The sequence below is a fragment of the Numida meleagris genome, chromosome 19, assembly GCF_002078875.1.
Source record: "Numida meleagris isolate 19003 breed g44 Domestic line chromosome 19, NumMel1.0, whole genome shotgun sequence".
Classification (NCBI taxonomy): domain Eukaryota; kingdom Metazoa; phylum Chordata; class Aves; order Galliformes; family Numididae; genus Numida; species Numida meleagris.
In genome coordinates this window covers 10,214,067-10,228,751 of record NC_034427.1, presented here as the reverse complement: position 1 = coordinate 10,228,751, position 14,685 = coordinate 10,214,067, and the positions used below count along the sequence as shown (strand labels likewise).

The 14,685-nt window shown below is 62.6% G+C and overlaps 1 protein-coding gene across 1 annotated transcript; it reads right to left on the bottom strand.

The window, feature by feature from the left end:
• KIAA1755 (KIAA1755 ortholog) lies at nucleotides 3,601-14,685 on the bottom strand (the record flags this gene model as incomplete). Its single annotated transcript, XM_021416872.1, is given in 14 exon segments — nucleotides 3,601-6,084; nucleotides 6,157-6,348; nucleotides 6,855-6,977; nucleotides 7,190-7,328; nucleotides 7,716-7,864; nucleotides 7,952-8,050; nucleotides 8,366-8,482; nucleotides 9,027-9,113; nucleotides 9,777-9,870; nucleotides 10,196-10,319; nucleotides 10,820-10,951; nucleotides 11,036-12,260; nucleotides 12,595-12,792; nucleotides 14,589-14,685. Coding segments are annotated over 14 exon segments (3,544 nt in total), but the record flags the coding sequence as incomplete, so codon positions are not given.

The following is a 14,685-nucleotide window of genomic DNA, read 5'->3' as shown; positions in this document are numbered from 1 at the left end:
CCCCCCCCACCCCCGGAGCTGTCCCTCCTCGCAGCCCCAGCGCTTTCCGGAAAGGGGCGAGGCGGGCGGGAAGAGGGGCTGCTCTGCCCCCGCCGCGGTGCCAACAGCTCGGGAATGTTTTCTCCTTATAAAGTTTCCCTCCTGCTTCCCTTATCTCCATACGCGGCCATTCCCAGCCGCCTCGGAGCCGCCGCAGCAGCCCCCTTCCTGTAGACGCGGCCCCGCGCGATGGCAGAGGGAAAACCCGCTGGAGGGCTCCGAGGGGGCACCCGCAGCTCCACGGCGCCCGACCCGCCCCCCGCCAGCAGCATTGCGGGGCTGCGGCCCTCCCCGTGTGCCCCAAGGCTGCCGCGGCCCCGTCGGCACCGCCGATACCCCAACCCCATCAGAACTGCCAGACCCCGACCCCATGGGCACTGCCAAGACCCCAACCCTATCAGCACCGTGGAGACCCCGAGCCCGTCGGAAACGCTGAGACCCCGATTTGCTCTGCGTCACGCAGCCGGTTCTGCAGCAGCGACAGAGGTGGGAGGGGATCTGAGCGAGCGCTTCCCCTCTCCGAGGGGTAACTCGGGCAGATGGCTTTAATCGAAGCCTCCCTGCATCTCTCCATCACCTGTGTGCACACACTGGGGCTGTGGCGGTGGCAGCAGGGGGAAGGAACCCGCTCCATCCTTCTGGTCCCCACAGCGCCGGCCCCATGGGCAGCGCTGGGCTGGATCTTCCCATGGACACGTGGCAGTAGGGGCTGTGGGGGCTGCCAGCTCCCAGGCACTGGATCCCTTCTCCCCATTACAGGGATGTAGGCATTGGGGCCCTTGCTGGCAGCAGGGTTTTGCTTGTCCCGAGCTGACCCCGCTCCCAGCACAAACTTCCAATGTGCCAGAGCCTCTGCCGCCGGCGGTGACACGTGCCAGTGCAGTGCCAGTGCACCCAGGCTCACCCCGAGGGTGCAGGCTCAGCTCTGCCCACACAAGCCCTTGCTTCCTTCTCACCACGTGTGAACTTTGGATAAACTCTGCAGCCCAGGGTGCAGCGTTCGGATGTGTTTGATTTGCTCCGGTTGGTGCGTGACAAACAGCCGTGCCATGGCACCGTCTTCTCAAAGTGATCTGAAACAGATTTTTCTTGCTCAGCTCTGTCCCATCTCAGGACCAGCTGCCCAGCAGGGATCTGTGCACCCGGTGGCTGTGATGCTGGGGCTGGTGGCACAGAGCTGGTTCCTGCACGGCCTTTGGGCCAAGCACAGAGCAGTGGTGGTACCCGGGCTGTGGCTGTGTCACAGCTCCCGATGGGGCACTGGGAGACAGCTCTGGCCCAGCATCCCTGAAGGAGGGATCCCCCCATTTGCAGTCGGTGCTCACTCCATTTACCCCCGCACACAGGAGGGGTTCTGTCTGCCCCACGGTGGAAATGCTGCAGGTGGGAGGTGGCCGTGCTGATGGTGTTATTTTTACTCTCCTTAGTAAGACAAGGATGCATTAAGAGGGTGTTTGCTCTGCCGGATGCCCAAAATAGCCCATATGCTCAAGGTGTTCCACGGAGGGCTGTGCCTGCCCCACTCCCACCCGCTGCTGGAGCAGCTTCAAAGGGGCTGTGCCCGTGTCCCGGCTGTTTGCTGTGCTGGGTGTGCAGCGAGCAGCGCCCGGCCCCACGCACGGCACATCCTGAGTAAGGCGAGCAAACAAACCCTGAAAGAGACAGTGTCTTCCCCGAGCCCTGAGCTACGCCGTCAGCTGCCTCTGAGTGCTCTGCCTGTGCTGGGCTGCCTCCGCCCTGGGGTGCTCGCCGCGTGGCTGAGGCGGGGGCAGAAGTGGGTGGGGGTGTCCCGAGCTCCCCCCGACACCACGGGGCTCTGGGAGCTGTCCTGGGGGTCTGGGAGGGGCAGGTCTGAAGGGTGCGGTGTGCTCTGGTGACACCCTGATGTCACCCTGGTGTCATCCCAGTGTCATCCCAGTGTCATCCCTGTATCACCCTGCTCCGGTGTAGGACAGCGGTGGAGAGGCAAAAGCTGAGCTGAACGAATCTGTTCCTGGGGACTGCCAAGAAGAGCTGAATGGGGGCCCCAGGGGGAGAGCCAGGCAGCAGATAAGCGCCTTCCATGGAAGCCCTGGGGGCAAAGTGCTCGGCCACATGGCTTGAGGGAGGCTCCAGAAGGAATGTGTGATTTCACGGCCTTTGTTCTCCAGCCCAGCCGGTGTTTTCTATTTAAGATGAGGAGAAGCCAACCCTCCCTGCCCCCCCTTGCTTTATCCAGCACCGGGCTCCAAGCTGGGCCCAGCGCTGGGCTCCAACAGCTCTGGGATGTGCCCCTGGGTCGTGTGGCATTGGGTACCCATGGTGTGGAGCAGGGCTCAGCTCTCTCCTTGTGAGCTGAACGGCTTCAACCCGCGGTCAGCCCAGTTCCAGCTGCCAGGTGTCATTTCCAAGCAGCTCATTGGAAGAACCCCAGCCCCACTCCCCGCACCGTGCCTTCGTGTTTCCACAGTAATCCCACACCTCTGTGGTTTCTGACAGGCGTCTTCGGGAGGGATCAGGATGGCCTGGCTCCTCGTTCAGAGCTTTGATTTGCGGCAGTGCCTGTGCACCTCTGGGATGCATTTTCCAGATGTTGGGATGAGCGATGCGCTCACATCTCCGGTGGGGAACCTGTGCCTGCAGGTCAGCTGGGGTTGGGCTGGGGCTGTACCGGGCACTGATGTTCCATGCTTGGAGCCATCTTTGCCCCCGCTGTCAGGGATTTCTTTGCCTTTGTGTATGTCCTGATTTAGGACAGGAGCGGGAGCCTGGAGGCAATGATGCAGCTCAGGGATCTCTGCTCTCTCAAAGGCATCACACAGAGCAGCGCTGCAGCTCAGCCCCCCTGGCACCACGGCTCTGTTGGTGCTTACCTGCAGAAACCAAAGCCCCACTCCTTGGCTGCACAGTGAGCACAGGTCTGGGCAGGGGTGGCATGCGCTGCTCCAGGTCCCCATCCTGTGCTCAAGAGCACCCAGGAGCTGTTGTAACAGGGGCACAGAGCCCTGTGCCCAGCTCTGGGGGTCTCAGTGCCTGCCCAGCCCTGCTGTCCCGCTCTGTTCTCTTCCTTCTGCACCCATCATTCATTTATTCCTTCGGTTTAGAAGGAAGCATTCCACCCAGCAGTGCAGGTGGGCTGTGGCCCCACCGGGGAGCGCGGCTCCTGGGGACCCCCCGCAGCCCCTGACAAATGGCTTTGCCATTTCCTGGGTGGGAAAGAGACATTGATTAACTCCCGCAGTTGCCTTTCTGGAAAGGTTATAGCTTAATTGGTCAGGCCCGGAGCCATAAATCAGGTGCTGAAGGATCAGCGGAGCTAAGAAAAATTTGTGCAGAATGTTGCAAAAACACTTTTGGGGAGGATGCACCCCCCATGCCCGCAGAGGAGCGGGGCGGGGGCGGGCAGGGAGCTCCGAGCATCACGAGAGAATGCTTCTCCCTCTGCCGAGGAGCAGAAAGCTCTCCAAACTGTTATCAGTTAACCTCAGGGTTTGCAAAATACCATTACTATTTTTTTTCTTCTTTTGGAAAAAAAGGGAGAACAACAGGAAAGCCATTGTTTGTTTTATTGGGAAGGGATTTTAGCCGGGTTTGGGAGAGGATTCTCTTTTACCACGGGAAATGCTGCTCCGCTCTGAGTTACAAAACAACACAGAAAACCCAGAGTGCGTGCGCCAGGCTGGGGCTGGGCAGTGGGGCAGCACCAAAGCTCACGGCGCAGCCGGGACCCCCAGCCCCCCCAGGGACCCCGGGTGCTGCCCTCATGTGACCTGTGGGTACAGCACAGGGAAACATCTCGGCGTGGAGCACCCCACAGTCGAGACGGGGTTGGACTCGTGGCCGCTGGGGAGATTTCATCTGAATTCTATGATGACACCAATGAGATCCCGCTCCGCTGCCACCCGGTGTGGCTGCAGCCATCCATTCACACCGGGCTGGGAGGCGCCCGGAATTAATTAGAACGATCCATCCTAAAAATGACAAAGGTACCGACGAGCGTTTTTGTCTCTCAGCAGCGCTGGGGCTGCGGCAGTGCTGCGAGAAGGGCAAAGAGCCATCCCAGCATCAATGGAACTCAGTGCAACTCTGGACGTGGGGATAACTGGAAAACAGAGTAAACCAGCTGGGCTTGCCCCAGCGGGTCACACTGACCCACCCGCACCTCTGCGGGGTCATTCCCTTTAAGCCAAAAGGAATGGGATAGACTCAGCTATCCGGATTGCAGGGAGGCACCGACAGAAATGCTACCAGGGAAATGAGTGGGTGGGAGTGGGGTTGGTGGGTCGGGCTGGGGTCAGCGGATTGAAGAGATGTCCTGGGGCCGATCACTGTGCTGCCAGCACCTACTCCCGGGGACCAGCTCACTTTGGCACAAACAAGGCTGGAGGGGGTATGACTGATGCTTACAAACTCTGGGATGGGCACCATGTGCCCTTTAAGCTGGGGAGCTGCACCGTGTGGGGCCTCGAGCCGTGCCCGTATGACGGCTGGGAGTGGGGCCGTGTTTTTCTGGACCAGTCTCTATGTGAGATATTGCGTTTTGCAAGAGCTCCCTTGGTTAGCTCATGGTCGCCCCGGCCCGGCCACGCCTGCTCTCCTGCACCATGTGTCCCATGCAGCACTGCAGGATGGAGCAGGCAGGGCCACGTCCTGGGGATCGGACGGTGATGGGAGGGATCGTGCCCAGGGAGTGGGAGGGACGGGGGGAGAGCCGCAGACAGAGCTGATTCTCCCAACCCTAACAACAGGGGGAGGACACCTGTGAGCTGCCCCAGGCCTTTATGCTGAGGAGTCCGACCACGAGCTGCTGGAAGGGTCAGCACTGGGGCCGTGGCACCTGCAGTGCAGTGGGGGCTCCCGGCAGCACTGGACCCCAGAACCCAGCAGGACACAGTTCCCCACTGTGCTCCACGACCACTGCTCCAGGGGCTTTATTGGCATTAATATAATTAGTGGCATGTTAATGAGTGCGTCCGAACAAAGCGCTTGTTGTCAGTGTCACCGGGATGGCACCGTGGTAGCGCTCATCGCTGGGACACGGGCTGCTGGCAGTGCCCGCTGGTCCTGGCACTGATAAATGTCCTTTGCAGGAGGATTGCCACTCTTGGCAGATTAATGATGAACCCAGTGAGGGCCGGTAAGTCAGGTTATGGCTACTTCACAGAGTGTTAAATGCTGAAAGACTGAAACACCGATGGTCTCTGAGCACTGGGCAGCAGCGCCCACATCTCACCCCCAAGCAGGGCACGTCCCCACACATGGAGCTCCCACAGCGCAGCCCGGGCACAGGGGTCACCTTCACTTGGTGTCTGCCCTGCCCAGCCCTGTGGCACGGTGGTTCTCCAGGTACACGATCGGGGGGGGCTTTTCGGGGCTGCCAGGCAGCCCCAGGTCCTGGGCCACAGCCGGGATCCCCGCTGGGGTTTCTTCAGCAGAGTTCTGCGTGTCTGAGTCCTCAGAGGAGAAGCTGCTGTGGCTGGAGACCTGGAAGTACTGGGCGGCATCGGCCCGCGGATCTGCTGAGCCGTGTGCTGGGGGCTTGCTGCAGAGGGGGGCACGCGGCGGGGAGGGGGGCACGCGGCGGGGTGGGCTGCGGAGCTGGGGTGGGTTCCCCTTGGTGCGTGGTGGGGTTGCACTGCCGCACGTCGGGAGGGAGCTGCAGCGCGGCCGCGGGGAGCTTGGAGGCGAGCGGGCTGCATCGTGCTGCTCCACGCCCGTGGTGTGGCCACGAGTGCTGCCGGCCGAGGGCTGCCCCAAAGCCTGCATGGCCCCATGGCCAGGAGTGGTGGCTGCAGACCCCTCCCACAGCTCGGCCAGCATCGCCTCCAGGCTCTGCCGCGTCTCCTGGTACTTGTGCCACGCTGCCGTCCAGGCCCCCATCCCACTGCTGCTCTGCATCTGCCGCAGCTGCGCCCGCATCTCCTGCAGCTTCTCCGTGGAGAACTCCAGCGACAGCCTCTGGAAGGAGCTCTCCAGGCGCTGCAGAGCCTCGGGCCGCCCCGCGGGGACCCCGCCGTGCTTCGCCTGCGACGAGCACTGCCTGCAGCCCTCGTTCAGGCACGTGATCTGCACAACAAGGCACGGTGCTGCGCGTCCTGCTGCCTGCCTGCAGCGTGCCCCGGGGCACCGTGCACCCACCTTGCTGGAGAACCGGCGCAGCTCATGCAGCATTTCCAGCTCCGCCTGCCGCCGCTCCACGCGCTGCTGGAAGCTCATCAGCTTCGTCCGGAACAAGGCTGCAGCCGCCTGCAAGGGCTCAGCCTCGGGGAACACGGAATCCTGCAGCTCGTCTGCCTGCTGACACAGCTCCAGGCCGTGCCGGTGCCGGGCCTGCAGGACAGCACAGCAGTGAGATCTGCGCTGGGAGCGGTGCTGGTGGCTCAGGGTGCAGCTCTCAGCTCGGAGCGCTCTGCACCGCAGCCAGAGCTGCGCGCTCAGTGCATGCGGAGAGGAAGTTCTGAGCAGGTGAGAGGCAGCAAAGCATTGGGCATTCTGCAAATGTCTGCTCTGCGTGGCCTGGCTTTCCACTACATGGACTGCACTGCCCTGAGTGGGTCTGTATTGCTTCTTCCCTGTGCAGAGTGAGAAATTAAAGGCCCCGACTGCTGCAGGGAGCGAGGAGCAGCCCCAGGGCAGCAGAGCTGGGAGCAACAGCCGGGCCTGGGCTGGAGGAAACCCATTTTACGCAGAGATCTCATTCCCAGTCTGGGAGAGCTGGGCTGAGTACACCAAACTCTGTAAGGGTGTCAGAACCCTGCTCTGATTTTGCACGTTCAAGTCTGTGCCCAGCGCTGTGCAGTGTGCTGGGAGGTGACATTGGCGGTGGCCATACGTACCGCTGCCTGCAGCAGGAACTCGCTCCAGCGCTCCGCGGGCCTCTCGCAGCTGTCAGGGCTCCACTCCTCAGCTCCCATCTCACGCAGCCGCGCCACTCCCTCCCCATCCAGCCAGTGCTGGAGCTGTGGGGAGCGGGCGGGGGTCAGCAGGATGGCCCCCGGCACTGCCCTCCCCTTCCCTGCACCACCCAGTTATGCACAGTACGTGCAATGAAAAACCAAACTCGGGCAATCCTGCCATTATCTGCGTTTCCTCCATCACCAGCAGCTGAGGAAACGCTGAAAATTCGGCGGTGTTCCCACAGCTCCACGCGCGGGGCGGCTGCAGCACCCACCTCGCCCAGCTCGGCCTCCAGCTCCCGCAGCTTCTGCAGGGCGCCGAGCCGCTCCAGGCGGCTGTTGGACTGCGACACCAGGAGGTGCAGCTCCTCCTCCAGCTGCGCGTACCGCGCCTCGGCCGCATCCATGCCGGCCCTGCGTGGGGAGAGGGGTTAGGGTTGGGCTTGGGGTTAGGGTTAGGGTTAAGGTCAGCGGTGGGCAGCGCAAGGCTGGGTGCCTGTATCGGGAGCGCATGCGGCACCGCTGGATGCGATGGGCGCTGCTGGATGGGAGAGACACTGCTGGACATGTGCAGCAGCAGCACCGGGGCTTGGCCCCATCTAGTGGCTCTGCCTGAGACAGGACCATGGGATGGCTGCAGGCATTGTGAGCTGAGAGCGCAGAGCCTGGTGCCCTGCGTTTCCCCAGCACAGGGCCACTCAGGCACCGGCTGTGGGCATGGCAGGAGGGTGCCGGGCAGTGGGTGCCAGTGCTGGGAGATGCTGCTGGTGGGCAGGTTGTCCCAGCCCCTCTGCCCCGTACCTGACATGCGGTGAGGTGTGGAGCCGGGCAGCATCCCTGCGCAGCCGGGCCAGCACAGCCCCCCCCTCGCGCTGCAGGCGCACCAGCTGCGGGTCGCTCAGCACCCTGCGCATCAGCTCCTCGTGCCTCTCGATGCACGTGGCCACATCCTGTCGGGGGACAGCACTCAGCAGGGGCTGCAGGATGGGTAACACAGGCTGTGCCATGAAGGATGGCGATGGGCACAGCCCCGGTACCTGCGTCCCTGCCGCACCGTCAGTGCTCCGAAGCTCCTGGATGCAGCTCTGCAGCAGCTCCGATGACCGCACAAGGCTGGCGGTGAAGGGCTGCAGCCTCTGCGGGGAAGCACAGGGGTGAGCGGGGCTGTGTGGGCAGTGGGACAGGAGTAGGGGCTGCAGCGGGACAGCAGCAGGAGGATCACTGCCAGAGCAGCTGACAGAGTGGGGAATGCTTTGGGGACACCGTGTGAAAGCCAGTGAGGAAGGGAGAGTGGAGATGGATGGGGAAGTGACGGCAGGAGCGAGGCCAGCAGCAAGCTGTCCTATCCTTGGGACAGGGGTGGGACAGGAAGGTGCTCTGTGCTCTGCGCCTTGGGGACCGAGGGGGACCGCGGGGAGGGAGGAGGTGGCTGACGGTGCGGTCGCAGACACCTGGAAGAATTGCACCCACTCGCCGTGGCAGTAGGGGAAGGTGCCCTCCAGCTCCGCCGTCACCTGGGAGCTGTCAACGAAGCGGCCCAGAGCCTTCAGCGATGTCAGGGTCTCCACCTGCGGGGCATGGGGCTACTGAGTGCTGTGGGACTGCATGGGTCCTGTCCCCTGCAGGCAGCCTGGAGCTGGGGACCATGGCTCTCATCCCCCTGTGGCTCTGCACCCGTGGAGCTGAGCGTGCAGTGCAGCTTTGGCTGCGTCCCACTACAGCTCCGCCGTGTTTGAATGCACGGGACATCAGTGGGACTGCAATAATCTGCTACGACAGCCAAGCGAGGTGATTGGGCTCATCAATATTTCACATGATATTAATTACACTGAGCAGCGCTAGATGAACAATAAACCCTTTCTGGTTCAGATTTATCACCCTGACACCTGTGTCCGGCTGCTGGCTGTGACGGGGAAGCACCAGGCAGCCCTTGGCACAGCCCGGCAGAGCCGTGGCAGCGGTGAGCTCCCAAGGGGGGAGCGGGATCCCCAGTGAGGGGATGGAGGGTGCTCCAAACTGGGAGGCCGCTGTCACCCCATGGGATGCGGGGTGCTGCTGCCATGGGATAGAACAGAGGGACACGGGGAGGGGGATGGGGCAGACAGCCCTCACCTGCAGCCCGGGCAGCCTCTCGCGGGGGGAGGGCAGCTCCTTCTCAGCCAGCAGCAGCACGGTGTGGATGCAGCCTGGAGAGATGCTCTGCGGAGGAAGGACAGTCCCCCCTGCATGCCCCGCCGTGCTGCCACGGCCATCAGACCCAAGTCGGCCACAGTCATGGGTAATGAAGGGAAAAGGGCCCCGAGCTCGCTGGCATAGGAAATGGAAGCCAGTCCCCATATCACTGCCCCCACTCACAAAGCAGCTCCCCTGGCAGAAGGAACCCATGGAAAGCGGCCTGTGAACAAGCCCCCTCCCTCACACCAGTGCCACTTCTCTGCATAGGGAGCTCTGCTCAGGGGAAATGGGATCTCTGTGCCTGGTCAGGGACTGTCCGCGCCACTGCGGACGTGCCCAGAATTAGAGGCTGAGCAGCAACTTTGGGAACAAAGGGGCGGTTGTTTGAGTGTTGCCAGTCCTGTAGGAATCTGGGGATGAGAAGGCAGTAAGAGATGTGATTTTTCTAAATAAATGATGCTGCGGGATGCTTATATCTGTCCCAGTAAACCCACACCATGGCGCTTACGGGGAAAATCTGTGAGTGAGATCAAAGCACAGCCTCAGGCATCTCAGGGCTGGGCTGCCAGTGGGGCTGCTCTGAGCTGGGGGGATGGGATGTGGCTCTCAGTAGGGCTGGCACTGCAGCTACCATGGGACAGGGGCTGTGGGCACACAGCCGGCACCTGCAGCACGGCCCCGGCGTACCTGGACCGAGCGGAGAGCGGAGTACAGGATGGGAGAGGGAGGCTGCTTCCTGGCATCCACCACAGCTGTCAGCCCACTGTCCTTTGCATCCTTCCTGGCACACGGGAACACAGCACAGTGACAAGGAGGCAAATCACACGGGTCAGCAGAGGGTGCTCCCCAGGACTTGACCTGCTGGGAGCTACAGCAGCGCCTGTCCCCCATGGGTAAGCCAGCTCAGCACAGCACGGGCTGGCACTGCCAGTGCTGGGCAGGGGCACAGGGCCTGCACCCCCAGCCCCGGGAGGGCTGTGGTGGGGAGTGTGGACATGGCAAGGAGCGTGTGGGATGTGCCCATACGGTGCAAATGGGATGTGCCCAAACGGTGCATGCAGGATGGAGGTCACCAGAGGGGCCCCTCAGGTCCTCCTGGCCCTTACCTGGGGAGGGAGCAGAGGCAGAGGAGCAGCCTCACCAGCTCGGCAGCCGAGCACCACGCGGCTCCCCAGGCGCTGCTGCTGGTGGTCACCTGCAGAAGGGCCCTGCCCAGCTTGTCGGTGCCACCTGTGGAGTTGAAGCAGGAGAGTGACCCCCCCTCCCCGCCCAGCCGGCCCAGGGGGCTCCGAACAGCCCATGTTGGCATTTTGCACAAGACCTGACTGATTCTGGTTGTGCCTGAACCCCTGGAGGGGCAGCGACGGCTGTGCCAGCCCCCGAAGGCTGTCGCACGGTCACTAGCCCTGGAAATGCCATGGTTCGGATGCTGAGGATGGTTCCCCCCCAAAAAAACAAGGATGTTTTTGCCACAGTTTTTCAGTTCTTGGGAAAAGGAAGGATCCAAATGTTCGCCATTTGGCAGCTAGAAGCTGAAAAGCTTCATTTGTGAGGAATGGTGTGGGAGGGCTGCGTGCAGCTGGGAGCCGTGTCAGCTGCTTGGAGCACACTGCCTGATTTTTTTTGCCCAGACGAAGGGAAATTTCCTAGGTGGGAGCTTTTGCTTGGGGGCAAAGCCCTGCAACCTCCCCTTGAACCCCATCCCAGCAGAAGGTTTCTTTCCCCTGTACCTGGCAGGCAGACGATGCCCGAGTGCAGCAGGCCGGCGTGCAGCTCCTGCCATGGCACGGAGGGGCCGTTCTGGCTGGTGATGCTCTGCGGGGACCGTTCCTCTGCAGGGGCTGTGGCTGCCACATCCGCACCTGCCCATGGGGACAGAGGAGAGGGGCTGGAGAATACTATGGGGCAGAGAAATGCAGCACCCAGCATCCCCGCGCGGTCATCACCTTTCCCAGCCGGCTTGGCTCTGCCCATCCTGGGTGAGTAAATGGCAGACACCTTCCTCCAGCCGCCCTCGTGCTGGCTGCCCGCGCCGTCCCCAAGCCGAGGGCCCTTCAGGAAGGAGAACTTGTGGCCGGAGCCCGCTGCCTCCGAGCGAGTGGGGGCCGTGGGGAGCCGGGGGCTGCGCTGCCCCACCGCCTGCCCTCCTGACCCCCTGGTACGGGCCCTGCGGGGGCAGGGGGTGCCAGCCCTGCTCCCACCCGGTGCAGAGGGCTCAGGTAGGGGCGCGGGGCTGTCGGGCTCCTCCAGGATGGCCGCCATCAGCGTGGGGCCAAAGCTCACTGGGTTCTGCAGGGCGGCAAGGTAGGAGTTGCGGTGCCGGCAGCGCAGGCCGTGCTGCCCAGGCTCCCCGCTCAGCCTCCTCCTCTGGCACGGGGTGCAGGGACCCTCCTGGGAGCTCGGGACTCCCCTGTAGGGCCAGGAGCCCACCCAGGGCTGTGCCGCTGCAGAGCGGGACGTGGCCAGGAGGCCCAGGTCCTGCTGGGAGAGCTGCAGCAGCTCCACGTACTCCCCCTCCAGGTTCTGGCTGATGATCTCCTGCAGGCTGGGCACGGCCAGCGTGGTCGGCTTCTGCCACAACCCTGCCTGCTCCACCTTGATCAGCCCCGGGTACCTCCCTCGGTTTGGCTTCCAGCTGTCCCTGCAGCCCAGGACGATGTCAGTGATGTTGCTGTAGGGCGCTGAGCTCTCTGCTGTGCCATGGGGTGTGGGTGTGATCGGTGCCGCTGGCTCAGTCGGTGCCGCTGGCTCCGGATTGGGGCCACCTGGTGCAGCCATGGGTGTGCCGCTGGGTCCAGCCTTGGGCTTGTCAACAAACTCTGGCGTGGCAATCTTGCTCCATGGCAACGGAGTGATGCCGTTCTCGGTGGCCACCAAGCAGGTGTGCAGGGGGGACCCTGCATAGTTGCAATTAATCTCCTCCAGCCACTCGTTGGTGAAGAGCAGTGCGTAGGCGGCCTCAGGGACGGGCGTCTCCTGCACGCTGTGCAGATCCGGTGAGAGGTGCTTGAGGGCAATGCGTGCTGTGTGCTCCTGGCAGGGCTCTGCCTGCAGGTAGAAGTCCCCAGCACGCAGCAGCAGCGGGTTGAGCGGTGCCAGGTGCACCACCACCTTCTCGTGCAGACACAAGGGCCAGCCCTCGTGCAGGAAGATGCAGTTGGAGTAGGGAGCCTGCAAGGGAGGGAGAATGCAGGGCATCAGCAGGAGCCTCTGCAGCTCTTGTGCTTCCTGGCAGATCCCACCCACGAACCCGCGCTGAGGCTGCAGCCATTCCCAGGGGGCTGGGTGCTTCCCCCGTGGTGACACAGTGAGGTGACACGGGAACGCAGCATCACGGGGACAGTGCAAGACAGGCAGTCCTGGGGAGCTGGGTGCACCACAGCATGGGGCACGGGGACAGGGATGGGATTTGCAGCCCAGGGCAGGGCACGGCCGTGCAGGGCATCACGCTTTAGGGCACAACGGGGCACGGGGTAGCAAAGCACGGGGCAGCTCGCCGGCTTACACAGGCCGCCCGCCGCACGTGCTCGAAGAGGCGCTTGGCAGGGATGAGGAAGTCCAGCAGGCAGCGGAGCCCGTCGCCCTGGTAGCTGCTTTCCAGCAGGCGGAACACCTGGCCCAGCACCGTCGGGGCCGTGGCTTCGAAGGGCGGATAGAGGGCGCGGAGGGCACCCTGCACCGCTGCGTCCAGGGACTGCGCGTCCTGCGGGAGGAAAGCAGCGCTGCTGGGAGAGCGGCCCCGCAGCACGGTGCCGTCACCCAACCCCTCAGAGCCCACATCACACTACTGCAACCCACACCCCCACTGCACCCCACATAGTGCTACCCCAATGGGGAAAGCGGCCCTGCAGCAGCCGAGGGGTTAAGCGGAGTCCAAGCAGAGATGTGTGCTCAGCAGCTCCCAGGAATGCAGCGTTTGGAAGAGAGGAGGAAGGACAAGCAGCTGGAGATGGATGGGGTGTTTGGGTTCAGACGCTTTGCTGGATATGACAAACTCCAAATTAATCATTGGAGGGTTTTCTGCAAAGAGCGTTGCCCGGTCACAGCCTCACCCCAACAAAGCACAGCTTTCCAAATGGGCAAAAGAATAGGGTTTGGGCCATGCATCAGATCACCCTGCTGACTTTGCTTCCCCAGTTTTGCAAAGACATTAATTGCATAGAGCTCGTGGACACAGCAGTGCATGGGAGAAAGTGATCCAAGCGTTCATCTCAAGCCTCAGCTGCAACACAGGGAGAGTAAGGGTGAATGTGCACATGGCTGCGGAGCAGAGAACTGCAACAGCAAGAGGAAGAGATGTGGAGAGAGCACAACAAGCACGCATACTCAGCTTGGCAGCGAGCAGGCAATGCCCTTCTCACGGCTCTGGGTCCAGGCACAGTCAATGCTGGAGCTGAGCCCCAGAGCAGGGGTTGCAGATATAGGGGCAGATTGGTGCTGTGTGGACCAACATCCTTCCTGGGGCAGCAGGAAGGGAGCCCTGACCTCATGCTGTCCCTCTGTCTGGGATGGGGAAGGTGCTGGGGAAGAAACCTGGACTCACTGCACAGCGGACAACAGGGTGTCTGACAGAGGGGATGGCCCTACAGTGAGAAGAAAGAGGAGAACCTTCCTCCTCACCCCAACAAAACCCAACCAAAGGGGCTTGCCTGTGGATGGATCAATGGAATAAAGCAAGCCACTTTCCTGGAAATGGGCTGAAAATGCACAGACCTTCCTAAAGCTGTGGGGACAACATCTTGGGGAAAAATATTGGCTGATAGATGGAGACACAGGATGCAGCTCGGGCTGTGCCAAGGGGCGTTTTGGCCTACAATGTCCAGAAATGTTTTGTTAAGTGTCACTGAGCACTTCATCACGGGAGAGGCCTTGGGGTGAGCTCAGTGCAGAGCTCTGTGCTCGGGCAGAGGGCTGAGGTCAGAGTGGGGAGCGGGGAGAAACCAAAAGGGGCCCAGTAAGCCCCCTTCCCTCCTCCAGCTGCAGGGGAGTGAAACAAAAGGCATTAGGGAGCACAAGAAGATTTACATTTGCAAAGCCATTTCCATTTTAATAAGCCAAAGTGCTGTTAAATAGAGATTGATATTTCTCCCCAAACACCCATAACTTTTAGCGGTGGTTTATCCTGACGAGACGGGCTGGGCAGCGGTGTTTTGGTGCAGTAAGGTTGGTTAACTCGTGCCCAAAGCCACGGGGCGACTGCACAGCCTCTCCTCTCCCCCCATCGGGAAGGAGCGGGGTCAGAACACCCGGACCCGCAGCCCGTAACAGCTCCGCTCCCTCTCGCGGGGAGGGCGGATGCGGGAGCACCGAGGAACGGAGGAGGGGAGCACAACACTCAGCCCCGGTTCGGCTCCGCTCTGGGCAGCGACCCCCGCTTCACCGCCCGCGGTCCCGGCAGAACGGCGGGGCAGTCCGAGCCCCGCACGAGGCCCCGCCGCCCCCCGACGGCTCCGCGCTGGGCAGGTGCTGGGGAAAGGATAGCAAAGCAGAAGGCATTACCATGGTTAATGGGCAGCGGCAGCGCGCCCGGGGGGGCCTTCCCTCGTCCTTCCTCGGGGCCCGGCGCTGCCTCCCGCCCGCGGGGTCTCCTCGGCGG